The 26,392-nt window shown below is 54.7% G+C and overlaps 1 protein-coding gene across 5 annotated transcripts in view; it reads left to right on the top strand.

The window, feature by feature from the left end:
- Positions 1 to 22,173, top strand: part of RFX2 (regulatory factor X2) — a 99,355-nt gene extending 77,182 nt beyond the window's left edge. For 4 of the 5 annotated variants that reach the window (XM_070464860.1, XM_020916804.2, XM_020916807.2 and 1 more), the window contains 13 exons: positions 591 to 665; positions 5,547 to 5,728; positions 6,865 to 6,984; positions 9,104 to 9,219; positions 10,121 to 10,239; positions 10,529 to 10,638; positions 10,903 to 11,057; positions 12,054 to 12,151; positions 13,135 to 13,284; positions 14,064 to 14,272; positions 18,474 to 18,627; positions 19,698 to 19,740; positions 20,212 to 22,173. In XM_070464860.1, coding sequence (XP_070320961.1) covers positions 591 to 665; positions 5,547 to 5,728; positions 6,865 to 6,984; positions 9,104 to 9,219; positions 10,121 to 10,239; positions 10,529 to 10,638; positions 10,903 to 11,057; positions 12,054 to 12,151; positions 13,135 to 13,284; positions 14,064 to 14,272; positions 18,474 to 18,627; positions 19,698 to 19,740; positions 20,212 to 20,309 — 1,629 coding nt within the window. In that variant the 3' untranslated portion in view covers positions 20,310 to 22,173. The remainder of the gene's footprint in view (positions 1 to 590; positions 666 to 5,546; positions 5,729 to 6,864; positions 6,985 to 9,103; positions 9,220 to 10,120; positions 10,240 to 10,528; positions 10,639 to 10,902; positions 11,058 to 12,053; positions 12,152 to 13,134; positions 13,285 to 14,063; positions 14,273 to 18,473; positions 18,628 to 19,697; positions 19,741 to 20,211) is intronic. The other variant, XM_020916805.2, reaches the window with a different exon arrangement.
- The last annotated feature ends 4,219 nt before the right edge of the window (positions 22,174 to 26,392 follow it).

A 26,392-nucleotide genomic window follows, 5' to 3' on the forward strand; every position in this document is an offset into this window, starting at 1 on the left:
TGTGGCCCCAGGAACCTGTGCCCCCCGATGGCAGGACTGGGGTTGTGGCCTCATGGTGTTCTCCCAAAGCCTGAAGCCAGGAGACCCTGGGTGTTGCAACATGACAGGCTGACCTGGAAATCAGTGCCACAAACTGTCCCCACCATCAGTGGTCCTCTGGTTCTCCCAGCGCACGTGACGGGTGTGGGGAGCAGCAGGCAGTTATTATGCTGACTTCGCTTAAACTTGAACTTACGCAGCCACTAAGCCTTCTTGTTGTGCATGCTCACATGCAGACTTGTTAAAACTTGGCTGCCCGTGTAGACCAGCCCGTGTAGACAGGAGGACCCCACCTGCTGCTGGTGTCTGACGGGCTCTGGGCGCCTTCGCATGTGATGAAGTAACTCTCCGGGCTGAGGCTTCACTACCCCCTCACAATCCATCCCTCACCTAACCCATCCCCTGCCTATGTCCAGCCTGGTTTCTATTCCATAGGCACGCGGATCTTTGTTTGGATATTAATACAAACAAATCTTGGCTGATGCTAACTATCTGATTTCCTTTTTTTTTTTTTTTCCGTTTTGTTTTGTTTCTGCGCACATTTTCTTTAGCTTGAAATGGCGATTGAAAACCTCCAAAAAAGCGAAGGGATCACCTCTCACAAAAGCGGTTTACTCAACAGCCATGTAAGTGTGCGTCGACCTGCTGGTCTGCCCTGCTCTGCCTGTCACCTACATAGGCATTTTAAAATCAAACAGGGCATCCCTGGTGGCCATGACCACAGGTTCAATCCCTGATCCCAGAACTGAGATCTGGCAAGCTGTGCAGTGAGGCCAAAAAAAAAAAAAAAAAAAGAAAGAAAGAAAACAATGAGTTGACACCTTTAAAGTGCCAAAAAGGGGAAGGGGGAAGCCAACCTAGAATTCAGCAAAAATATCCTTCTAATGCAAAAGGAAATCAAGATAGACTCTTCCTTTGTGAGAGGAGAATAACGACACCTCCCTCCTGGTGGGACAGGGATTAAACTACTTAGTGTACCTAACATCCTGCCCACCAGGCCTGGCAGAGGATAGCACTGTAAATAAATTCATACTCAAACAAGCCACCACAAAAAAAATGACACCGGATTTTATGGGGGCTGCCATAAAAGTTCTTGGCTAATTCTGTGATTAGCTCTTTGGAAAAAAAAAAAAAAAATGGTAATTTGAAGAACTTCCCTGGTGGTCCAGTGGCTAAGACTCCAGGCTCTCAAGGTGTCATAGGTTTGATCCCTAGTCAGGGAAATAGATCTGACACAGTGTGGCCAAAAAAAAAAAGGTAATTTGAGAAAGGGCAAATCAACTACATCCTACTGATTTAGCCACATAAGACCCTTCTCTGATGGGCACACTGTGGGCACAGGCTCCAGGCCAGGACGGTGAAGTGCCCGCGCCTCCCACTGGCTTTTCGGGGCAGGACGGGGGCAGGAGGGGCTGACAGCACAGAGGCTCAGCTTCCCGGGGCAGTTGAGGAGGGAAAGCGCCCATCTCCCCCACACGCCTCCCTGTTCCTGTTACCTAAACTCTCTGAATTCAACTTTAACATAACTGGAAATTGGTTCAGCATTTTGAAGGAGGGACAGGTGGCAGCAATCAAAACGTGCTTTCGGCATGTTTTCTCAGGCACTTGGCTTGGGATTGGACGTTCCTTGGAGAATTAAAACATCAAAGAGAAGAAATCCCCATTAGTCAAACCCGACCCCAAACATGACCCCACCAAGACTTTTATACCGGCTGAAGTTCAAAGTGAACTGTTCCTGCCGGGGGCTGGTGGGGGGACAGAAGCCCCACCCACTAGGGAAAGATCCAGAAACTTCTAGGTTTGTGGAGGGGCAGGTCACAGGCGTGGCCAGCAGCTGCAGCCCCCAGTCTGAACCTCTGAGGAAAAGCAGCCTTAGACTCCAAGCAGAGCGAGTAGAGAGTCGGCAGGGCACATTCTCCGCTCTGGGACCAGGGCTCTTCAGCTCTGGAGCGGACAGCGCAGCAGCCGCACGGCCTGCGAGGCCCAGCACTCGAGAGGCACGAGGAAGGCCGGGTGGGCGTGGCCCCGGGCGGAGGGCGTGGCCGCGGGAAATCGACAACGTACGCGAAACGCAGGCGCCGCTGTCTCTGGCCGCAGGGCTGCCTTTGACTTTCTGACGGTTCTCCTCTGGGAGGTGGGCTTGCCTAGGCTGCTTCCCCCAAACTAGCATCCGTTCCTGTGTTTAAACTCCGAGCAGGAAGAACCTCTCTGTGTCCGTTTTCTCCCTGCTGGCTTGCTGAGTCGTTTTCTTCCATCGGGAGCTTGAGAAGTAGGATCTGGGGCTTGGCGGCTCAAAGAGGAGAGGAATAAGGTCTCTGCAAAGAGTGACCCTCGCGCGCTCACTGGTGGAAAACCGCCAGGAGATTGTCTGGGCCGGGAGAACGAGGAGAGAGCTGGGGTGTGGCCTGGCGACCGGCGGATGTGTGTCCTGCAGAAAGAGCCCTTCGTGGTCCTCGCCGGCCATGCTCACTGGAGACAGTTGACATGGGCGCCACCGACCGCAGTCCCCATGCCCAGGCAGACGAGCCTGGTGCGGGGCAGCGAGATGCCCAGACCCCAGGAAGGCTGGCCTGTGCTTTCCAGACCCATTCCGACGTCAGGGTCACTTGAGCTCCCCAGACTGCCGTGGGGGCTCGGACAAGGGGGTGTGTGGGTTGAAGGGACCTTCTGGCCTGGTGTGGGAGCCCCCGAGAGAGAAAGTGGGCCCCAAGGCACCTCTGAAACGGGGAGGAGCGGTTATTTGATGGCAGGAAACGAAGAACAGCTGTTTTGGAGGAAAGAGGCGCTGGGGATGGAGACACCGTTGCCCGCCAGGGTGTCTGCAGCTTCTGGGTGCAGTCACGCTGGCCAGGCACACACCACCCCCCAGGACTGGCCCCCTCTGCTGTCCCCCGATCTGTCTGGAGAAGTCCCCCACTCCTGCCACTCAGCAGCCCCTGTCGTGGGTCCCTGCAGAAGTGACCTTGGCCTACTGCATAATCTACTATTCCTCCCCTGGGAGAAGGACCTGCTTTTAGGTGAATCATTCAGATTATATGACTTTGTTTTTTTAATCAAGAAACACATATCTTAAAAAATGATTTAGCCTTCAGTAGTGGCACCGTGACAGAGCCATGCCCTGCAGTCTGGGGTGGGCCTGGGCTGGAACTGGCAGCTTTGGGGGCTGGTCCTCTGCCCAGAAGCTGCTCCAGATCACGTGGCAAATGCCTCCAGCGGTGGTCGATGTTGGACTGCTGTGTTTTGGAGTCTCTGAAACCCCCTCGTCACTCCCCTCAGCTGCATCCTCAAGTGTCCAAGGTGCCTGCCTGCCTGGAGGAGGAGCACCACGCAGGTGTCCAGGGCTGGGCCCCAACCCCCACCCCAAGCCCACAACCCCCTCACCTCCGTCCATCTTCCCGGCTCACCTAGGACAGCGAGGTCCTGCTGGGGCCTCTACCTTGCCTTCCCTCCTCCTGCCACAGCCACACCCAGTGCTCCAGGACAGTACCTTCAGAGCCACCGGGAATCGGACTACTCCTCCCACCCCTCGCACCACGGCCACAGCCTCTCACCCTACCCCCAGCCCCCAGATCTCCCGGACATTGTAGCAGCTGCCTGCTAGCCAGCCCTTGCTCAGCTTCCAGGCCCTTCTTACAGCAGCTGCCAGAGTGGTCCTGCTAAAAACCTGAGTCAGGCCCTGCCCTTCCTATGTGCACAGACTTCCAGAGCTCCCACCTCCTTGGAGTGAAAACCCGAGGCCTCCCCGTGGCCCAGAAGGCTCTGCGTGACCTGCCACATCCCCTCCCTGCCCTCCCTTTCTCTCTCGCCCTTACTCACTCTGCTTCAGCCACATGGGCCTCCCCACTGTTCCTCCAACACACCAGGCACAGTCCTGCCCCAGGGCTTTGCATGTGCTTTACCCTCTGCCTGGGACACCTTCCCTCAACTCACTCCCTTAGCTCCTCCCCCCTGCCCCATCCCTGGAGCTCCCAGCTCCCTCTCCTGGATTTTCCCCATAACAGCACCAGCTCTCATTTTGGGCATTTTACTTATTTTTTGTGGGTTGATCCCCCAACGAGAATGGGCGCTTCTGGAGGACAGGGGGCTTTTGTCTATCCCCAGCACCCAGGGCAGGTGGGTGGATAAATGTGTGGGCTCAGTCACTTCAGTTGTGTCTGACTCTTTGTGACCCCATGAACTGTAGCTAGCCCGCCAGGCTCCTCTCTCCATGGAATTTTCCAGGCAAGAACACTGAAATGGGTTGCCATTTCCTATTCCTGAGGATCCTCCCAATCCGGGGATCTAGCTGGCAAATCTTGCATCTTCTGCATTGACAGGCAGATTTTCTACCACTAGTGCCACCTGGAAAGCCTGGGTGGATAGAAGGTCAGATTCAAAGCTGAATTATATGAACAGAGTGAGGGTGGCTCAGGAGCCACAGTCAGGAGTGTTTGCTCCCAAGAGTGGAAAAAATATCCTGAAGGACAGAGGGGCTGGGTGGGTGGGCAAGTCTGGTCATCGAGCCCCCGCCCCCTGTTTATAGGTTAGAAGCACAGGTGTCCAAGGATCCTGTGCCACCAGGGAGCCCAGAGCCACCAGGGGTGTTGGGTTCTGTGGCTTTCCTCATTTAAAAAGGGATTTGACCATATCATCAAGAAGAGTGCAATCCGGACAGATCACAAATGTGGCTAAAAACGTACTTTTCCTGGAAAAGATTCTCTGTTTTATTTGCTACTGACATAGAAATTGTGCAAATATCGGCAGAGAAAATGGCAGCAGAATCACCCAGAACCAAAAGGTGATCCTGTCACCCTCTCACTGTGCTTTCATGAAGGTGCTGGGACCCCAGTGGTGGGTTTGCCGTGGGTGAGGCAGAGCTGTGTAGGGGGGAAACTGGGCCTCCTGGTCGTATAGTGTCACTGACGAGTGATGTTCAGCGGGTGGAGATGATGCCAGGTTGCAGCATCCGGCAGTGAGCCTGCATAGACCCCGTGGTGCTTGCTCAGGCTGCAGGTGAGGCTCTGCCTTCACAGAGCCTCTAGGCCGTCCCCCAACCTGAGTACAAAACTTGGCCATTTGTTGTCTCTCTCTCTCTCTCTCTCTCTCTCTCTGGGTCGTGAGTACAGGGACATCAGTGATGTTCCCTTACCCTGGGCACTGGGCATCATGCTGCTGGACCGTCGACTTCTCCTTCATCCATCTTTCTCTTGGCATCAGATGATCTCTGTCCCCATGGGTTTAGGAAATGTTTGGTGTGTGGGACCTGGGGGGCTTTCAGTGATTATGAAGACAGATCCTAAGTTCCTCCATCATGTTCAGGTTTTTATAAATTAAGTCAGGGAACCTGAAAGTCTGGCTAGAAATGGAGGGAATAAATAAATGAGTAAACAGAAGCTACTGATTGATGAGTGTGCCCCAGGTCTCTTGACCCCGAGTTGGTGACGGTAGCCGTGAGTCCCCGGACAGCGTGTGATGTATGACGGTCCCGGTGGGTGTGTGTCAGCATCGGGCATGTCTTCTCCATCCAGCTGCAGTGGCTCCTGGACAATTACGAGACCGCGGAGGGCGTGAGTCTCCCCAGAAGTTCACTCTACAACCACTACCTGCGGCACTGTCAGGAGCATAAGCTGGACCCAGTGAACGCCGCCTCCTTTGGGAAGCTAATCCGCTCTGTGTTCATGGGCCTGCGGACTCGGCGGCTGGGCACCAGGTGGGTCCCTGGGGGAGGCTGGCAGCCCCTGACCTGCCTGCCTGCCCACCCGCTTCCCTTATCCAGACACCCAGCTTTCAGAGAATGCGAGGCACCCTCCTCTCCACACCTCCCGATGTCCACAGCTCCAGGTGCACCTGGACTGGGTCTGAATGGGCAGCAGCCAGGCCACCCCCAGTGGGGAGGGCCAGTGGTCACTCACCTCCTGGAAACAGGACACAGGCTTCCCCTCAGCTCTCACTCTTCATTGGAAATTTTTCATGGTAACCAACTTTTTAAACAGCAGCCTCCAGGTTGTCTAGCAGAGTGGGATTCACCATGTCTTGATGCTTTTTGCTGAGCCTGGACTGGCCCACTGAGGACTGCCCTTGGGTGACAGAAGCCAGGGACCGTCATGGGCAGGAAACTTACCCCACAAGAGAAATCGGGTCCTCCTGCAAGAAAAAGACAGCCGTGCTGTGCTCCAAGCAGCGGCTTGGCCCATGCGTGAGGCCACCCTGCGTGGCCCTGGCCCGCAGCCCGCGGCCTGCCAGGGTGAAGGAACATGCATGTGGGTGTCAGGGTTCACCTGCACCCTCTGTGAAACTGGCATCCTGGAGAGTTCTCTGCCACCCTGGGATCCTTGACAGAGGAGATTCTTACAAGCCATGAATGGGTTGGGGGGGGGGGGGGGCAGTTGGGCCCTGGTTTCAGAGACATGACCACCCCGCCCCGGGCCTTTCTGGAAGGCTCCTGGGGCCTCCACCTTCCCAGGGTCCTGGATGCTGCCTCAGGACTGGGGCTCCATCCCCCTGCTCCCCACCTCTCAGCACTGGAAGCAGGGTTTTTCCAAGGCCATGTGTCTGTTCTTCCCTCCCAGGAGTCCCTTCTGACCTGTCTCCTTAAAGAAATTGTTTAAAACCCTTCGATCATCATTTCCCCTATAGTAAACTAAGGTAGAATCTCCCAGAGAGCAAAGTCTTTACAGAATTTCCTGAACCTCTCTGACCACGGACCGGTCTGTGAACACTCCCCACACGGTCCAGGGAACACAGGCCCCGAGAGCCCTCCCCGAGAGGGAGGAGGCCGGGGCAGAGCCCTAGTCTCACGGTTCAGGACATGTGAAAAGAGAGCTGACCCAGATGTTCGGTTCCCAGGGGCAACTCCAAGTACCATTACTACGGGATCCGCCTGAAGCCAGACTCGCCCCTGAACCGGCTGCAGGAGGATACGCAGTACATGGCCATGCGGCAGCAGCCGGTGCATCAGAAGCCCAGGTGGGTGAGCTGTCCCAGGCCGGCCTGAGGACCAGCCAGCCTGCCTGTGAGTTTTCACTACGGGGAATGGAGGGAGGGGGTTTCTGGGCCATTGACCACATCCAGGAGGTGGATGAAGGTCAGCCTTTCACTTCCACTTGGCTTGCAGTGAGGCCAGCACGACACCTCTGATGCTGGGCCTTTGTTATGGTTGGTGAACCCACACAGATCTATCTTTGCCACCCCAGGTCCACAGCTGTCATTAGGGTTCACTCTGTGTGTGTACCTTCTGTGAGTTTGGACAGAGTTGTAATGACGTGTCCACTATCATAGGATCACCCAGAATAGTTTCACTGCCCAAAAGACTCGCCCTGCTCCTCCTGATGGTCACCCCTCCCCGTCAGCCTCCAGCAACAGCTGCTCTTTGTTTTACTTGCTCCTTTGTTTTTGCCTTTTGCATAGTGCATAGATTAGAATCACAATCTTGCATTTTTCCTCCCTGTCTACAAAGAAGGAAAGAACATTGAACACAGCCCCAGAAGCAGGAAAAAGAGGCTTGTACACTGAAGTGGCTGCTTCTTCCTGACCTCTGGGTCTGATGGCTGGAAAGGCCTGGTCATTTTCTGGAATGTTCCCTGTGCATCACACACCTACTCGCCTTTTAAAGCAGGAATCAGCACAGTTTTTCTATAAAGGGCCAGAGAGTACATACCTACAGCTTTGCAGGCAGACACTATCTATGAAGTGTCTTCAGCTCTGCCTGTGCAGCATGAAACTCATTACAGACCAGGTGTGAAGGAACGGGTGTGGCCAGGTGGGGATCAAACTATATTTTCAAAATAGATGGCAGAAATGGCCCTCTCACCGCCCTAGGTGGAGATACCTGGTTCAGGGCCCCCTGGAATGTCACCTCCCTGGCCCCTTCCAGTCACCCCTCTGCCCTGCTGTGTCCCAAGCCCCTTTCCAGAATCTACTCAGCTCCAGGGCAGGGGCGCACCCCACTCACCTCCACTTGGCACTATCGTGCCTTCATTGAGCTGCATGGCTGACACCCCATTTTAGCTGCTTAAGGGGTCCAGGTGACTCCCAACCACATGGCCAATTACAGGAATTGGAGGTCACAGGAGGGAGTCCGGAATGTTCTCCAGAACCAGCAGTCCCTCCTGTTCCTGGTTTTCTGCAGACAAGGGGTCCAGCTTCCGTTGTGGAGTTCAGGCCCCTGAGAGCACCTGGAGGATTTAGATGCATGTTTCACAGCGACAGGCTTGTGCCATTGGCATGGGGAGCCCATCCCCCAGTCAGGAGGTCCACGCACATCTGAGCCATGTCCTCCCACCTCCCAGCGAGCCTGGCCCCACATTCCACAAGGAGAGGAACTCCTACCTCAAGCTGGATCCCCCTGCCCATCTGGGCTCCAGACAGTTACCCCGGGAAGCCCTTCTCTGCTAGCTTCTCAGTTTGCTGCCTAGACAGGCTGTCCACTGCTTTCTGGCTGGGGGCAAAACAAAGTCTCAGAATTTGCTTTGAGATCATATAATAGACATTTGGGACCATATGTAAAGAAGTTCACTTGTCTTCTAAGAGAGAACTATTAGAATATATACACATAAAAGCAACCCAGGGGTCCATCAACAGATGATGGCTGAACAAATGTGGTCCAATCACGTGGTGGAGTAGTATGCAGCCCTAAAAAGGGAAGGGATTCTGAGCCCTGATACAGCATTGATGAACCCCGAGGATGTGATGCTCAGGAAGAGAAGCCATACACAGAAGGACAAACACTGTCTTTTCCACCCACAGGAGGTCCCTAGAGTCAGATCCACAGAGACAAGTGGTAGATGGGACCAGGGGCTGGGGGAGGCGATGGGGAGTGAGTGTTTAAAGGAGAGAGAGTTTCAGTCTGAGGAGATGAGAAACTTCTGGAAGTGGATAGTGGGGATGGTTGCCCAACAGTGTGAATGAACTTAATGCCACTGAGTTGTGCACGTGAAAGTGGTTCCAATGGTAAATTTTGTGTTTTCTATTTGACCACAAGTTTTAAAAAATTACACACCCTCCCGAACCAAATCCTGTCCAGCCCTCCAGCCCCTTCTGGGGACTGCCATGGGGGCCTCATGGTGGCTCGTGTGTTCCCTGACAGGTACCGGCCAGCCCAGAAGACGGACAGCCTTGGGGAGAGCGGCTCGCATGGCAGCCTGCACAGCACGCCTGAGCAGGCCATGGCTGCCCAGAGCCAGCACCACCAGCAGTACATCGGTGAGCCACCCCCCGCCCCTACCTCCACCCCAACCCTGGCACAGGGCCTGCTGGGAAGGCTCCAGGGCCTCTCAGCACCTTTGGGGTGGGTTTCAGCACCAGCAGCATCTAAAGGGCTACTTCAGACAGTTTTCTTTCCTACTACCTTTTCAAGTTCCAGTAGACCTTCTTTGTGGAATTGCTGAGGTTTTGAATTATCAGCATGTGCCTCCCATATTAATGGATATTAATCCCCCAAAATGGAGTAAAGTGACCATCAGAAAAAAATAAGTAAATAAAATGAAATGCCCATCAGAAAGAAGACTAGATGTACTTTGAGTCCAACCCCTCTGAGCCTGGCCCCTCCCGGGGGCCCCAACACAGGGAAGCCTGGCCCTCTTCCCTGGGAGGGTGCTTCCCCAGCCCAAACAGTCACTGCTCCGGAGCAGCAAGAAAGCATCTTGACTCAGCCCACTTCCCAGGGCAGCTGGGGAAGGTGCACACACATCTGAAGACACGGGGGACTCTGTGCACTTCAGTATATGTTTGAGCCCCAACAGAACCCCCCCGAGTTAGGGCCTCCTGGAGAGGCTCTCACCACACCCCCACCAGCCGCCCCCTTGCTGGTGGGAATGGAGAGCTTGCTGTGTGCTAGGCCCTCTCCCCTCCTTGTGTGTGTGTGTGTGTGTGTGTGTGTGGTATGCATGTATCCTTAACATCACCAGGAGCTGACGAAGTCAGCTGAATCTGAATCTGAGAAAACCGAAGCTTAAAGATTGTGTGGCAGAAAGGGGAGCCAACTCCACCTTTGGGGCTGCAGTGGGGCCATTAGCACATCCCACCAGTATCCCCAGCCTGCCGGCTTGCCAGCGGCTCCTGCACACCGTCCTCAGCCCTGCTGACCCCCACCTTCCTCCCCCAGATGTGTCCCACGTCTTCCCCGAGTTCCCGGCTCCCGACCTGGGCAGCGTCCTGCTGCAGGAGAGCATCACGCTGCACGACGTCAAGGCCCTCCAGCTGGCTTACCGGCGGCACTGCGAGGTGACTGCCCCAAGCCCGGCCCCGGGGCTCCAGTGGGTGCTTCACTCAGCTGCATGAGAACAGCGCCAGAGTATCCTTGGGTGTCTCTGGTGGGCGACAGGGAGCAGACAGCACCAGCCTCCCTCCCTGTGGCCGAGGAGTAGATGGACTCTCCCTTTGTTCACCCCATCCCTTCTCATGGTCTCTCTGGGTTTGGAAAGACCCCACTGTAGCCCGGCTGCTTGCCCCTATGTTCTGACGACAGACACCTGCACACATGGATGTGTTTAACCAGCACGTTTACTCCTAGGCCACTTTAGACGTCGTCATGAACCTCCAGTTCCACTACATTGAGAAGCTGTGGCTCTCCTTCTGGAATTCTAAGTCCTCTAGCGATGGTCCCACCTCTCTACCCGCCAGGTACTGCCTGCCCCTTGGCCCCCAGATGTGGCTTTCTTCACCAGCCCGAGTTTACCCTGCAGACCACCCCCAGACACATGCTCTAGCTTTTCAAGAACTGGCGCTCAGACACCCTCGTGCGCGTGTGGTCTCAGGGTGACCACAGGACGGGGAGCTGGCCTGCACAGGGCAGTCCTGCAGCCTCACCCGGCTCATCTATCCCAGGAGAGCCGCCCCTGAGCCAACGGCTGACCCGTGTTCCCTGGTGTCCCCCGTCCCCTGCAGTGACGAGGAGCCAGAAGGCGCCGTCCTCCCCAAGGACAAGCTGGTGTCTCTGTGCAAGTGCGACCCTGTCCTCCGGTGGATGAGGACCTGCGACCACATCCTGTACCAGGCGCTGGTGGAGATCCTCATCCCGGACGTGCTGCGGCCTGTGCCTAGTGAGTGCCCTGCCCCGACTAGCGCACCCAGTGAACGCTCCGCCCCCTCCTGGCCCCGCCCCCTCCTGACCCGCCCCCACTCATCTGGTCTGATTGCTACCCTGGGGACCATCCCAGGGCCTCTGTCCCCACTGGCCCCCCCCGTGGCCTTCGGAGGCTGTGACACGCCCACCACTAGGAGGTGCCCGCCTGCTGGCTCCCTACTTAGGAACTCTCCCTGGGGCTCCCAGGCCCCTGAGGGTGGGGTCCCCACTGCGTGAGAGTGACGGGGCGGGCTCTGAGCCTCACTTTCCCAAGGCCTCTCTGTAAACACCCATGTCTGTTAGCACTGGGGAACCTCCGTCTTTTTGATAAGCTGGCCTGTGCTTTTTATGCCAGTAAAAGGAAAATAGCAAAACCATTGCACTTGTCCTTTGGCCTTGCCTTCCTGGAAACTGTTCAGTGCAATGTTCATTTAGAGTCTCTGCATTAAGGTTTGAAATTGGGGTATCTTTCTTTTTATAACACTTGGGGGGTTTTTTGGTTTTTCAAAAAATTGTGTTTCATTTATTGCAAGCTGTCTCAAATTTGGAAGTCGGTAGAATACATTTACACACATTTGTGTGTATCAGGGGCTCTCCCCCTCAGCACTGTGGAGTGTGGAGCAGCGTCCCCTCCCCACTGGCTGCCAGAAGCCCCCTGGTCATGGTAGCCACAGATGTACTCAGACATGGTCTTATGTCATCTGGGGTAGGGTCGCCGGGGTGAGAACCGCCAGTGTAGACAGGTAGATAAGCAAAGATGAATGATGCAGGGCTGACACTAGTGTCAGTGTCTGCTCGGTGTTCCCACTCAGTGTCTCACTCATAAGAGCCCTAAATTCTCAATCTCCTCTCGTCTATGTTACTCATTCTCGATGGGGGTGATTTTCATGGCGTGTGCATCTCTTGCACTTGAGCTGATCCTGACAGGTGAGGCTGCCTTTCTCACAATTAATACCATGGCTTGTGTCCCCAGGTACCCTGACACAAGCCATCCGCAACTTTGCCAAGAGCTTGGAAGGCTGGTTGACCAATGCCATGAGTGACTTCCCACAGCAGGTCATCCAGACCAAGGTAATGGTCAGGGTCTGGGCCTCCAGACCACACTGGTCACCCCCGGGGTGCCTTGTGCTGTGAAGGGAGGGGACTCCTCTCTGTCCCGGGGGAACTTGAGGGCCTCTGGGCTCCAGAGGAAGCAGGCTGGTCCCAAGTGTCCTGAAGATAGGGGGTCCTTCCTGAAGGGGCAGGGATGCCTCTGTTGGAGGCCAGTGCTGGGAGTTGCTGGCGTGACAGAAGGTGTCTTTGCTGGGAGACTTTTGGACTGAATTGGAGCAAATTGAATATTTCTCTGCTCATTGTAGGAGGGGGATTCAATCTCTTTGTGGTCGCCCTTTTTGCTATAGTCTTGACCACAGATGAGACTGTAAAATGTGGAGATGAGGCCTCCTTATGGAGAAGAGGTGATCACGTTCCTATCTCAAGCATTCCTACAGCCTCACACAGGTGGGGCTAGATCTGGGCAATCCAGTCTGCCCATCCCACCGTCAACCAGGAATCGATCCCTGAGGCCAGTGAGTCTCAAACTTCAGGATGCACATGAATTGCCTGGGAAGCTGTTGAAAATTGCAGATTTGAGTAATTCCCTGGACTCCAGTGGTTAGGACTTTGTAGTTTCATTGCTAAGGACCCAGTTTCAGTCCCTGATAGGGGAACTAAGATCCTACAAGCCACGTGGTGTGGCCAAAACAATAATAATTAAAATGTTTTTAAAATAAAATTGAAGATTTCCATGCCACACCCCCAGAGTGGCTGGTCCAGTGGTGCCCTGGAATCAGTATTTTTACCATCCACCCCAGAGAGCTGCTGTCCTGAATTCTACCTCACCTGTGCTCGGCATCCACGCTAGATGCCACTCGATGTATGTCCCTCATTGATCTTCAGTTTTGGGGCCTTTGGGCCTGTCCAGAGGGTGGGTCCCTGCCAGAACCACCCTTCCCCACCCCTCCTCCTGCACTCTCCCGGAGCAGACACGGGCTCACGCCAGGCCCCCTCCCCAGGTCGGCGTGGTGAGCGCCTTTGCGCAGACCCTGCGGAGGTACACGTCCCTCAACCACCTGGCGCAGGCGGCCCGGGCAGTGCTGCAGAACACTTCCCAGATCAACCAGATGCTCAGCGACCTCAACCGCGTGGACTTCGCCAATGTGCAGGTGACTCCTCCCAGGCGCCTCCCCCACCAGAGGCGGGCATGGGGACCCATCGGCCGAGCTCCCACCAGCTAGAAAAATGCAGAGACCCACCAAACTTAGCCCACAGCAAACTGGGCACCTCACCGGGGCCCACATTTGTGTTGCATGGGAATGGTTGGGGTTGAAGCCCTCCGCAGCCAGTCTGGGACCCCTAGGTTCTACTCTGTGATCATTCCCCTGGCCTCCAGGCGCTGGAACCAAGACCTTGATCTGTTTTCTTTAAGTTTGCCTTCCCCATGCCAAGTTCATGGTTCTGTTTCTGGTCTTAGAAAAGTACAGGCTGCCATCAGATGGGTTCTGCTGCCATATCTATGTCTAGTTCAGGCCCTGAGCTGATCCATGGAATAAACACACATACCCACAGAGGAGCGGCCACTTAGAAATAACCCAACGGGGACTTCCCTAGTGGTCCTATTGTTAGGACTCTGAGCTTCCAGTGAGAGAGGCACAGGTTCCATCCCTGGTCTGGGAGTTAAGATTCCACATGCTGCTCCAGGAAAGCCCCCGACAAAAAAACCAGAAGGCAAAGATGAGGTACAGACTGGGCTTCAGATGCAAGAAACCTGGAAGTAGGCCCTCAAAGCCTAGCAGGTCCCCTCCTAATGCCCTTCCGTCTCCACCCCATGAAGCGGGTGTCGTGCTGGAAAAGGCTGAGGGCAGTGGGCATCTGTGCTCATGTGCATCCAGCCGTGGGCCATGCTCAGGACATGTCGCTGACCCAGCACCACCCACGCCCACAGGAGCAGGCCTCGTGGGTGTGCCAGTGCGAGGAGGGTATGGTACAGCGGCTAGAGCAGGACTTCAAGCTGACCCTGCAGCAGCAGAGCTCCCTGGACCAGTGGGCCAGCTGGCTAGACAGTGTGGTCACCCAGGTCCTGAAGCAGCACGCGGGCAGCCCCAGCTTCCCCAAGGCCGCCCGGCAGTTCCTGCTGAAATGGTCCTTTTACAGGTGAGTGTGCGCATCATCTCCCAGAGAGCTGGGGCGGTGGAGGGGGCCGAGGCCCACAGACGCAGGCCAGCCTTCGGGACTCATTCCTGGGGGCTCCCAGGGGCAGCCCTCCTGGGACTTCAAACTGGGTTACAGACGTTTCTTTTTTTTTAATTAGCTTTTTTCATTTAATTCACCATTATTTTTTTAATTAATTCACATTTATTTATTTATCTGTGCCGGGTCTTAGTTGTGGTGTGTGGGCTCTAATTCCTTGACCAGGGAGTGAACCCCGGCCCCCTGCATTGGGAGCACCAAGTTGTAGCCACTGGACCACCAGGGAAGGCCCAGGTCACAAAGGCTTCTGCAGACAGAAGCCTCCGTTTCGGGCCTCCCTGCTGGGAAGAACACAGCACAAGCCTTTATTTCTGCCCCTGGAGTGTCCCCACAGAGTGAGGTAAAGTAAAGGTCTAGAGAGAACGGGAGGCGCAGATGGTGGTGGGTGAGAACCAGATAGAGAATCGTAGTGAGAGGGGCCAGTGAGGACGGTGACCAACAAAATAGGATGTGACATGAGTCTCTATCCCCTCACTGCCAAGTGCAGGCAAGAGGCAGAGACAGGTATCAACTCCCCACAGAGTAGTCCTGGGTCAGGGTTAGGTGGACCTATTTATTTATGGCCATGCCACAGCTCGTAGGATCTTAGTTCCCCGACCAAGGATCAAACCCAGCCCCTTGCAGTGGAAAGGCAGAGTCTTCACCACTGGACCACTAGGGAAGTCCCTATGTAGACATGTTTTAAAATGATATGTGTAACTGTATTATAGGCTTCCCAGACGGCTCGGTGGTAGAGAATCCACCTGCAATGCAGGAGATGAGGGTTCGATCCCTAGGTTGGGAAGATCCTCTGGAGGGGGGCATGGCAACCCACTCCAGTATTCTTGCCTGGAAAATCCTATGGATAGAGGAGCATGGCAGGCTATAGTCTATGGGGTTGCAAGAGTTGGGCATGACTGAGCAACTACATACAACAAAACTGTATTAGGATTAATTAGACATGTGTGTGCGTGAATGTAAGGAGATTCATTTCTGGGAATGGGCTGGCGTGATCACAGGGCCAGCATATCTGAAGTCTGTACAGAGGGCCGGCGGGCTGGACACTTAGGTGGGAGCAGACACCACCGTCCACAGGTGGGACTCCTTCCTCCTCAGGGAAACTTCACTTTTGCTCCCAAGACCCCTCAGCTGACCAGGTGAGGCCCAGCCCTGGTGTGGAGGCTGAGCTTGTCCACCTCTAGTCGAGAGATGGTGGACAGGATCCACGGCAACTCCTACTCACACTGAACTGAATCACTGCCCATCACTGACACAGAAAACTAACCGCCACAGAAAGTAAACATGGGAGAGAAACAGAGGGAGGAAGAAAGAAGAATGTGAGAAAGAGAACCCATGAAAGAAAAAAGACATGGAAGGATCAATTTATGCAGTTTACTATCCAGTTGATAGGAAATTTTTTTTAAAGAGAGAAATTGGAGGGAAAGAGAATAATAAAAACATAATCAAGAAAACATCTCAGGAACTTCCCTGGTGGTCCAGTGGTTAAAGCACTTGCAAGGCAGGGGGTGCAGGTTCGATCCCTGGTTGAGGAACTAAGATCCCACATGCCTCAGAGCAACTAAGGCCATGCCATAAGTACTGAGCCCATGAACCACAGTGAAGACCCTGTGAAGCCAAAATTTAAAGAAAGAAAAGACGACATCTCAAAACTAAGGGCTCAAGTTTCCGAGAGATGCCGGGTTCCCCGCCCAGTGAAGGAGCCCGAGCCTCCCTGTGACATTCAGACACCGAGAAGAGCCGATCACGATGGTTTTCAGAGAAAAGACAGCAGATCACATGTAGGCCAGGAGCCAGAGCAGCGTCCAGCCCAGGGCACCGGGGGACAGTGTCATCAGAATACCCAGGGAAAACTATTCCTCCCCTGCAGTTCTCACCTGAGCAGACAGAAGCAGGAAACTCAGGCTGAGGAGGACCAGCCCAAAGGGGCCCTGAAGGGCATTCCAGTCCCAGGCAGTGATAAACACAGGGAAATGGATCGTTTTGTCACAGTTGAGCGCAGGAAGACCACCAGCTGTTCTAGGCGCTGGACAGCCCGTCAGCCCACTATAGCTGAGGGTTCAGATCCCTGTCCGCCTGGCAGTCTACCAGGCCCATTCATTTGCAAACTCAGCAGAGCTGAGCAGAGGGGACAGAAGGCTATTTACTATCCGACTCTTATCAGCGTATTCTGACCCCTCAGATGGCTATGCTGGCCCAGTCACTCCCAGTCCCCAGCTCCGTCCTTATGTGCTGCCATCCTCAGGTCCCTTGCACTGCCCTCCCCTGCCCGGAACGTGCTTTCCCCAGGGAGCCGTGTGGCCCGATTGTCCTCAGAGAAGCCTGCAGGCCTCTCGTGTGAGGTAGCACACCCCTCAGCCTCCGTCCCCTGCACCCGATTTTCTTCCACTGCCTGTCACCTTGTCCTTTTCTGTGATTGTCTGTTGCCTGTCTCCTCGATGATCAGGCGTGTCCCCTCAAGAGCCAGGATGTTTACTCTTGTTCACGCCTGCATCCTCAGCATCTGAATGTTGAATGAACAAATGAATGAACAAGAAAGGGACTGTGAGCCTGATTGGCAGTGTGGCTCAGTTACACAGCCTTTGCATTCGTGAAAGTGCTTCAAGTGACCTTTGCTTCCTACAGTGCTCATATGGGACCTCCCTGGTGGTCCAGAGCTTAACAATCTGTAGCCAATGCAGGGGACACTAGTTTGATCCCTGGTCTGGGAAGATTCCACATGCCTCGGAGCAGCCAAGCCTGTGTGCCACACCTACTGAAGGCCCCGTGCCTAGAGCCCATGGTCTGCAGCATGAGAGGCCACCGCAGTGAGAAGCCCGCACACCACAAGCAGAGAGCAATCCCTGCTTGCTGCCAACTAGAGAAAGCCCATGAGAAGCAACAAAGACCCAGCACAGCCAAAAGTAATAATAAATTTTAAAAAAATCACGTGCTCCTTTGGACACAGGCACTCACCACCTGGGGCTTCATAGGGCATCTTGAAGCCACAGCCAGCTGGAGCCAGCTCTCCATTTCCACTGCTGAACCCACGTGCCTTCAGAGTGTGTCTGTCTACACACTGGCCCCAGAAGATGCAAAAAGAATTAAGTAAACTGATTTGTTGTCAGTTGTCTTTACTGACTTGCAAGTAACAACAGTTTCAACCTGTTAAAAGATAAACTGAGGCTTGTTAACTTTTCAAAAGATTCTCTGAGCAAACATCGCTTTGAACTGAGCAGTGCCAAAGCCAAGATGGTGAGGAGCCTTCTCGGCCAGGAGCAAGGGGAGAGGTGTCCACACAGAAGGAAATGATCTGGGGCTGCGGCTGGCACACACTGACTGGTCTGATCGGGTTGTGGATGCTTGGACTCCAGGGTGACACCCTTGGAACCCAGGGTAACGCCCCTTGAGTTCCATTACTGTCACGGGTGGTATTCACCTTGTGGGTCCCCTCCTGTCTCGTCCCTTCCTGCTTCTTTTCTCGCTGTCACAGTAATTAGACATCACCGAGGGTAGGTGGGTTCTGAGATGGCGCATCTGGGTGTTGGGGGCCACATGGCAGATGTGTGTGTAGGCCAGAGTGTATGGTTGGGCACCACATTAAAAAATCCCTTTAGACTTCGCTATAAAGAATGAGATAGGAGAGCTCTTTGAGGAACAAAGTTTTCCAGATGGCACACAGCATATCAAAACGGACATGACTAATAAAACTTTATTTATGGACACTGAAATGTGAATTCAGGTACTTCTCACGTGTCGTGGAATAGAATTCTTTTATTTATGTATTTATTTTGAAGTATAGTTAATTTGCATTACTGTACCAATTAGAAATTTTTTGACACTTTTTCCCTCAACCATTCAAAACTGTGAAAACTGTTCTTGGCACGCGGGCCATCCCAGACCAGGTGACGGGCTGGATCCAGTCTGGATCAGCCACAGTTCGCCAGCTCCTGCTTTTAGATGAAAGCAGCGAAGGCACCCTGAACTTGAGCCTTGCTTTTAGACGCGGATATGGGCACGGCAGGGCAGGTAGGGCGGTCCAGGTGGCTGGCTGGCGCCCTGTGGGCCAGCTTGGGGCTGGAGGGGAGCCTGGTGTCCTGGAGGTGCCAGCCCGTGTCTGCCGCTCCAGCTCCATGGTGATCCGAGACCTGACCCTGCGCAGCGCCGCCAGCTTCGGCTCCTTCCACCTCATCCGGCTGCTCTACGACGAGTACATGTTCTACCTGGTGGAGCACCGGGTCGCCGAGGCCACTGGAGAGACGCCCATTGCTGTGATGGGAGAGGTGAGCGCTCCCCCCACCCCGGGACAAGAGGGCAGGCCTCGGGGTCCAAGAGGACGCACTTGAGGGGCTCGAGTGTGGGGGGTCAGCGGGTGGGAGAGAGCTCGCCTGTGCCAGTCGGGTGACACAGGCAGGCCCTGGCTCCTCTGTCACTTTATGAGACCCCAGGCAGGATGTCCTGCCTCCAGGGGGTAGAATACACAGAACGTAACAGTTACCTCTTTAATCATCTCACAGTAAACAATCAAGTGGTATTTAGTACATTCAGAACGTTGTGAAACCCCCACCTACCTTGTTCTAGAACATTCCACCACCCCAAAAGAAAACCCCATTCCCATTGGCAGTCCCATGTACCCCTTCCTCCAGTCCCTGGCAGCCACTCGCCCCTCACTGTCTCTGTGGATCTGCCTGTTCAGGAGCTTTCCCAGCCGTGAGTCACACCTTGTGTCGTCCTGTGTCTGCTGCTCTTCCCGAGCATCGTTTGCTCAGAGTCTGTCCATGTGGAGTGTCAGGGCTTCTCTCCTTACGGCAGAGGACTCTCTGCCTGGCTCTTCACCACTTTGCTAATCCATCACCTGTTGCTGGAGGGGCTGTTTTCAGCTTCTGCTGGTGGGGTCATGCCGCTGTGAGCATTTCTGTACACATTTTGTTTGAACATCTGCTTGAATTTTTGGGGGTACATATCTGGGAGTGTATTTCTGGGTCATGACGGGTTTGTTTGGCGGAAGAAACAAGGTGATTTTAGTGCACTAAAATCTTAAAATCTTACAGAGATTTTAGTGCATGATAAGCCGTGAGAAACAGCGGCCGTTCCTTCCCTGAGCACTCAGAGGTCACAGCCTCTGTGCCCTTGCTGGCCTGGGCAGTCGGCACCCCCTCTGCCTTCCAGCCACTCCCAGGCAGGGCCCAGAGAGTGTCAGAGGGGACAGCCCAGGCCCCCGCAGCTTCAGGGCTGTTTCTCAGGGCATAAGCCCCCTCACTTACAAAGCCAGAATCGGCTTCCACTGGAGACACGGCTCACCTTCCCCGGGTCTGCTCTGCGGAGCCCCTGACTCTGAGCCTCTTTCTTGCAGTTCAACGACCTGGCCTCCCTGTCACTGACACTGCTGGACAAAGGTGGGTGTGTCTGGGCGTTCCCGCCCATCCTGGGCACGGGGGGGGGGGGGGGGGGGGCGGGGGGCCCTAAGGAGGGGCCCTGGGCAGCAGCCCGCAAGCCCACCGGGGCGCAGAGCAGAAGCCCCACCCCCTCCGCTCCTCCTAGATGACTGTCCTGCTCCCCTGGCCATCCACTCCAGGCCCGGAGGAGCAGGGCCACAGACGGGACTGGGGCAGCTAAGGGGCTCCTCCCTCCACGTCTGGAGAGGGTGTGGGCAGGTGGGGCAGTGAGCACCCCTGGGGCCCATTCCCTGCCCCATGGGGATGGGAGGCCCAGAGCCCAAGGGGGACCCTACCAGGCGCATGACCCAGGCGCGTGGGCGCTGGTCAAGGGTGGTCGTGAGGAGGAAGACCCCCAGTCAGCCCAGACCCGAGCCAAGGCAGGGCCCTCACCTGGCCTGTTCGTGCCCCCTACCCCATCCAATCCCACAGATGACATCAGCGAGGCCCACTCGGAGAGCCGAGGACGGGGCGAGCCCCTGGTGAAGCGGGAGCGCAGCGACCCCAACCACCCCCTGCAGGGCGTCTAGCTGGCCCCCCAGCTCCAGGCCCGAGCTCTGCCACAATAGTGCCTCTTAGACAAGTGACCTTTACTCCGAGTCCAGGGGCCCTGGGCCAGGGTGCCCGTAAAGGACACCCTCCTCTTCCTGAAGACGGAAACCGCTGTGACCCTGGAGGAATTGTGCGCCGGGCGCCCAGGGCCTGAGCTGCACTCTGGGCGCCCAGCCCACCCTCTCCTCCTCCTGAATCTCCTCCCCCTTCCGCACACACCCCAGCTCAGAGCTGGAAGGGGCCGGGCCGTGTTGGCCAGTCGCTGTCTCCCCTCCCAGCTGGGAACTCCAGTGGCCCTGGGGAGGAAGGGGGTGTCCCGCAGCCCGCCTCGTGCCCTGCGGAGCACAGGGGCCGTCTTGATCCTTGCCTCGTGGCTGCCCAGCTGGTCCCCAAGAGCCTGGTCTCTAGATGCCAAAGGGTTCAGAAGCAGCTGCCAAATGATCCCTGGACGGGGCTCAGCCCACAGCCCCACATGGCTCAAGAGCCAGTCACCAAAACAGACTCCCTGGTGCCAAGACCCAGTGGGACCTCTCCGTCAAACCCAGAAGCTTGATCTGCAACCGGAAGGATTGGGATGCTGCCCAGGTTCACAGCCAACATCAAGCTCAACAGTGAAGTCTGAAATGAGTTTGTTCCAAGGAGTTCAGGAGATCAGTGTCCCCTCGGCGCCTCCAGAGGGCAGCCCGTCCAGCCAAGCCTGTGCATGAACAGCTGTGTCTAAGCCCCGCTTCACGGAACCTTCCAGACTGCCTGCCTTTGAAGAAGCGATCCCGGAGCGCTGTGACTCCAGCAGGACCCATCTTGAACTGCTCAAAGTCCAAATTCTTCTCTGGGGACAAGCGAACCCCAAGACCCGGCCCAGCCCCGAACTCTGCACACTCCGTGTCTGTGTTCCTCGTCATTTAACCCGCTGCACCAATGGGCCTGGGCCAGAGGGCTGCCCCCGCAGCAACTGCAGAGAAGACAAGCCTCTGGTCTAGGAAGGCCCGGCTTCGTTTCTCTTTTTGAAAATATGTTCATACCAATAGTTTTGTGCTCTAATTGTTATTAGAACGTTCCTTATGAATGTGTATATGGCAGTATATCCTGTCCCCAATGTTGTTTTCTCATGAGTGCAGAAGGTACTAATGGAAACTCACGTGGCCTTGAAAACCCTACTTCTCGATAAGCAGCGCTGTGCATCCGTGTCCTCGAGTGCACTCGGCGGGGAGCTGAGAGGAAAGATGAGAAATCTCATTCTAAGAAACCAGCGGCCTGTCGTAGTGATCACCAAGTGCATCTACTCTCAAGACTGCAGACTCAGATGAACTCAGACAAAAGGAATGTCTTTAAAGATACATCTCTTTCCTGGGAGACGGTCAAGTTCATGGCTCCTAGATGGTGATGCCTGCCTCTTCCTCCACGTTTCTGCCTTACACCCTGTCTAGTCCTTTGCCGGATTCCATGAGGAGGAATATAAACGACATAAAGACACCAGACGTTCGAGCCCATCCTCGGTTTTTGTTGCAATAAACACACTGAATGTACCCACTGAGGGTCACGGTCCACACTCCCCCCCTGCCCCGGCCCCCAGTGGCCCTGGAAGATACAGCACCCCTTCCCGCAGGCCCCTAGTCCTGGGACAGCAGGGTGGCCCAGACCTGGGCTCCGCGAGCCTGGGAAGGGGGAAGAAGGAAATGGCGCTTTCCTCCGGCTCCCTGGGGAATGTTCCAGAAGGGGCAGTTTCCCCAGGCCTAGAGGACAACAAAGCAGCTCAGCCCAGGACGGGCAACACGGTGTGTGCAGACTAGAGTCGTTCAGAGATGCAGAATAAACCCAGGCTCCAGCCGCTGACGCAGCCCACTGGGTGTCTACCGGGTGTATCTGGTAAAGTGGGGGGGCATGGGGTAGACCTCAGAAGCCCCTAAGAATCAACGCCTGAGCCTCTTCCAGAATCACCAGGTCCCAGCCCCAGAGAGCCCGGCTTGTGGCATTAAGGTGGGGGCTGGGCATTCATAACTGCTGCCACCACCCTCTCTTGCAGGGGTGGGGGTGGGCATGGGGGGGCCCAACACAGGGGGTTGTGGGACTTTGGAGAAACCCTGCAGAGAGGAGCAATGCGCTCAGGAACCGGGAAGGACCCAGGGGCAGGAGGGCGTTCTAGAAACCTGGACGCAGTTCTCAGTTGCCCGTAAAAGCTGCTTCTAGGGGGGAAGGCAGGTGCCCCACACACCGCCGGAGTTGCTCAGCCTCAGCCCCAGCCTAGGCCCCTTTGTCCCAAGTGGTGGCCCAGGCGACTCCAGGTGACATGAAAACTATCCCGAGCTGGGAACCCCACGGCCTGCGCTTGGCTTAATGCCTCTGCGATCACCATCTTGAAATTCCTCAGAATTTTCCACCAAAGTGCTGGTGCTTTCATTTCACACTGGGCCTCACAAATACTGTGGCCAGTTCTGGGGAGGAGCTCCCAGGACCCCAGCACACAGTCTCCCCCTCAGCCAGTGGCCAGGCCCCAACTCCTTGCAGTGCCCTGCCAGGCTCTGAAAAGCCAGCGGAGCCCAGAAGCATCCCCACCCTCTTGTGGTTCAGGATTTCAGCCCATGGCCCCTGAGCAGCATCAAGCCACACCTCCAACCTTCCCCCTCAGAGATCCCAGCCAGGGCCAGGCAATAGGGTCCCTGGTAGGAGAGGGCACCTTAGGGCCTGGGTGGCTGGTGAGGCTCATGAGCACAGATGATGCCCACATGATTCCTGCCCCAGGAGGCAGAGAGAGAGAGAAGGAGGGGAGCCCACTGAAGGCTCCTGGGTCACTGAGTCCCTTGATGGCCCACTGGGTAGTGGCAGGTGGGCAGGTAGTGGCACAAGAGGGACCTAGTCCTACCAAGAGCCTCCAGGAGGTCCTGACCAATCACAGTGACTTCTCTGTAGATTCTCTCGTCCATTCTTTTTGACAGTCTTCCAAGGTAGGTATTAACCACCCCCATCCACTGTCATACCCATGGGAAAATCAAAAGTTACTGGCTGGAAAGCAAGCAGGATGGCTGGAGCCCCAGCAGCCATACTGGACCTTGAGGTGGACATCATACAATAAGAGTGGCAAAGGAATGAGAGAGAAGGAGCCTGGGTTCCCAGGGCCACAGTGACCCCTCCAGTCAGAGTTCAGTAAACCACCATTTGGGAGGGTTGCAGGGGGACCCATTGATGTTCCTGCTTCTAAGAACTCTCTGGTGGCAAGACCTCGGAAACAAAGTATGGGGTGCACCTGCATATGACACACACGAGTGCTGAGTGCTAAGAGAGAGCCTCCCTGGCTGGGAGTGGCACCCCCTACACCAGTTTTCCTCCCACTTCCCTGGCTGGCCCTCTGTCCCCACTCCCTATACCTGGGTCCTGCTCCTTCCACACCCTCTGTGACCTCGTCCACATGCTGCTGACTTGCTCAGCATCTGACAATCCAGACCTGCCTAAATCCCCATCCCACTGCCCAAGAGCCCCCATTAATTTTTATTGGAATATGACCGACTCGATGGACATGAATTTGAGCAAGCTCCGGGAGTTGGTGATGGACAGGGAAGCCTGGCGTGCTGCAGTCCATGGGGTCGCAGAGTCGGACATGACTGAGCGACTGAACTGATGGTTGCTTTACAATGTTGCATTCGTTTCCACTGTACAGTAAAGTGAATCAGCTATACATAGATCCTTTTTTTTATTTCCTTCCCATCTAGGTCACCACAGAGCATTAACTAGAGTTCCCTGTGCTACAGAGTAGATTCTCAGCAGTTATCTATTTTACACAGTGTCAGTAGCATAGAGTGTCAATCCCAGTCTCCAAATTCACACAACCCCAAGAGCCCCTGTTTTAGACATGGCACACCCCTAATGCTGCGAGTGCAATCAGAGCAGCCTGCGCCTACTTCATCTGGTTCCAAGAAGATGCCCCGCCTCAACTAGTACAGAGCCTGAGTCTCCACAGAAGAGACTCATTCATTTAGACGGAGTTCAACTGCTTTTTACCTGGGCCCGGCTTTTGTTTCATCCCAGTCCTCTGCCGCCCCGCTGTGGTCAGTTTGTGACACCGCCTCTTCCTTTACACGGGAAACCAGCCAACTCCGATTTTGCCTAGAGGGGAGGCTGTTTTGTTTACACTGAATTGCAATCATGCCTGGAAAGACCAGAGCTAGCTGTCTCTCTTTCACATCCCAGCTCTCCTCCGCTTTCTCAAGTATTTCCTGTTTATTTATCTCCCTACAAGATATTCAGTAACTGTTACTACAAAAAGAAAAACAGTAACCTGACCAACACCAAGTGATCTGAGTTGTCATCAGTAATGATACAAATCGCCATCAGGTGCCTTCCGAATAGGTTATTCTGTTATTCCCATCCAGAAATCATCACCCGAATTTAATTAGGAGGAAACATCCAGCACCCAAAATGAAGGCGTATTCTACAAAACACCTAGGAGTATTCCTGACTAGGGGCTTCCCTGGTGGTTCAGTGGTAAAGAACCTGCCTGCAATGCACGCAGCACAGGTTCGATCCCTGGAGATGGAAATGTGAACCCACTTCAGTATTCTTGTCTGGGAGATCCCATCGACAGAAGAGCCTGGTGGGCTACAGTCCTTGGGGTCCCAAAAGAGTCAAACACGACTTAACAACTAAACAATAACAATTCCTCACTAGGGTCATGGTGAAGGAAAAATAAGACAGGGGAATTAATCCAGACTAAAGGAAACCCAAGGAGAAATGACATCTAAATGCAACAAGGGGGACTTCCCTAGCAGTCCAGTGGTTAAGACACTGCATTTCCATTGCAGGGGGCACAGGTTCCATCCCCTGGTCTGGGAACTAAGATCCCACATGCCGTGCAAAGCCAAAAGACAGAAAATAAAAATTAAACAAGGAATCCTGGACTGGATCCTGGGATAGGAACAAGACACTGGCAGTCAGCAGACGAGACCTGAATAGGTTTGTAATCACTCATTCGTGTCCTGATCACATATTGATCAGTGTGAATATCCTGGTTGTGATCATTGTGCTGCTTAAGTAATATTTGGGGAAGCTGGATGAAGGCCACATGGAATTTCTTGGTAGTTTTTTCAACTTATTTGTAAATTTGAATTTTTTTTTAACAGGGTAAGCCTAAATTTATTTTTAATTGAAGGTTAAATCCTTTTAATTACAGGGACTTCCCTGGTGGTCTCGTGATTAGGACTCCAGGCTCCCAATGCAGGGGACACAGGTTCAATCCCTGGTCAGGGAACTAAGATCTTGCATGCTGCACAGAGTGACCTTAAAAAAAAAACCACCACCTTTTAAATTACAAATAGAGTAAGATCAGTGCATGCGTGCTCAGTCATGTCTGACTGTTTGCAACCTCATGCACTGTAGCCTGCCAGGCTCCTCTGTCCATGGGAGAATATCCAAGCAAGAATACTGGAATGGGTTGCCATTTCCAACTCCCCCAGGGATTGAACTTGAGTCTCCTGCAACTCCTGCAATGGCAGGCAGATTGTTTACCACTGAGCCACTTGGGAAGCTTTAAGATCAGTATTTCCTCCTAGATCCATACATTTAGCTGCTACAAAACACGGGAGTGAAGGAAGCCGATGCACCCAGACTGGATTAGGAGTCCCTCTCGGCCTCTGAATTGGCCACACCTTGCTGGCAAGAACTTGACCCAGTGGACTACAGTGGGAGAAGAGGTGCTGAGCAGAAGAGGCCAGGAACTCTAGCTGATTAACCTCTGGGTCCTCACCCTCCACGTGGGGCTGGGCACAGAGCAGCTACTTCCCAGGCAGGTCCCTGCCTACAATGGGTAGATGAGAACTGAATTACAGGTGTGAAGGCCCTTTTCCTGGGGTCCAACTACAGAAGCCATTTCCCAACTTGGCTGTAGAGAAGGAAGTTCTTGGTCCTCAGGGCTCAGCCCAGACTCGGGGCCGGGGGAGGCCCTTGGCCTTCCCTCCAGGTGAGCAGGGGAGGAGGCAGGCAGCAGAGAGGCTGGTCAGCAGCTTAAGGAAAACCACTGGGGTCCCTCCATTTCCCACCTCCGACCCTTGTCTTGGAGAAAAATCACAAACCC

The sequence above is a fragment of the Odocoileus virginianus genome, chromosome 3, assembly GCF_023699985.2.
Source record: "Odocoileus virginianus isolate 20LAN1187 ecotype Illinois chromosome 3, Ovbor_1.2, whole genome shotgun sequence".
In the NCBI taxonomy this organism is placed as follows: domain Eukaryota; kingdom Metazoa; phylum Chordata; class Mammalia; order Artiodactyla; family Cervidae; genus Odocoileus; species Odocoileus virginianus.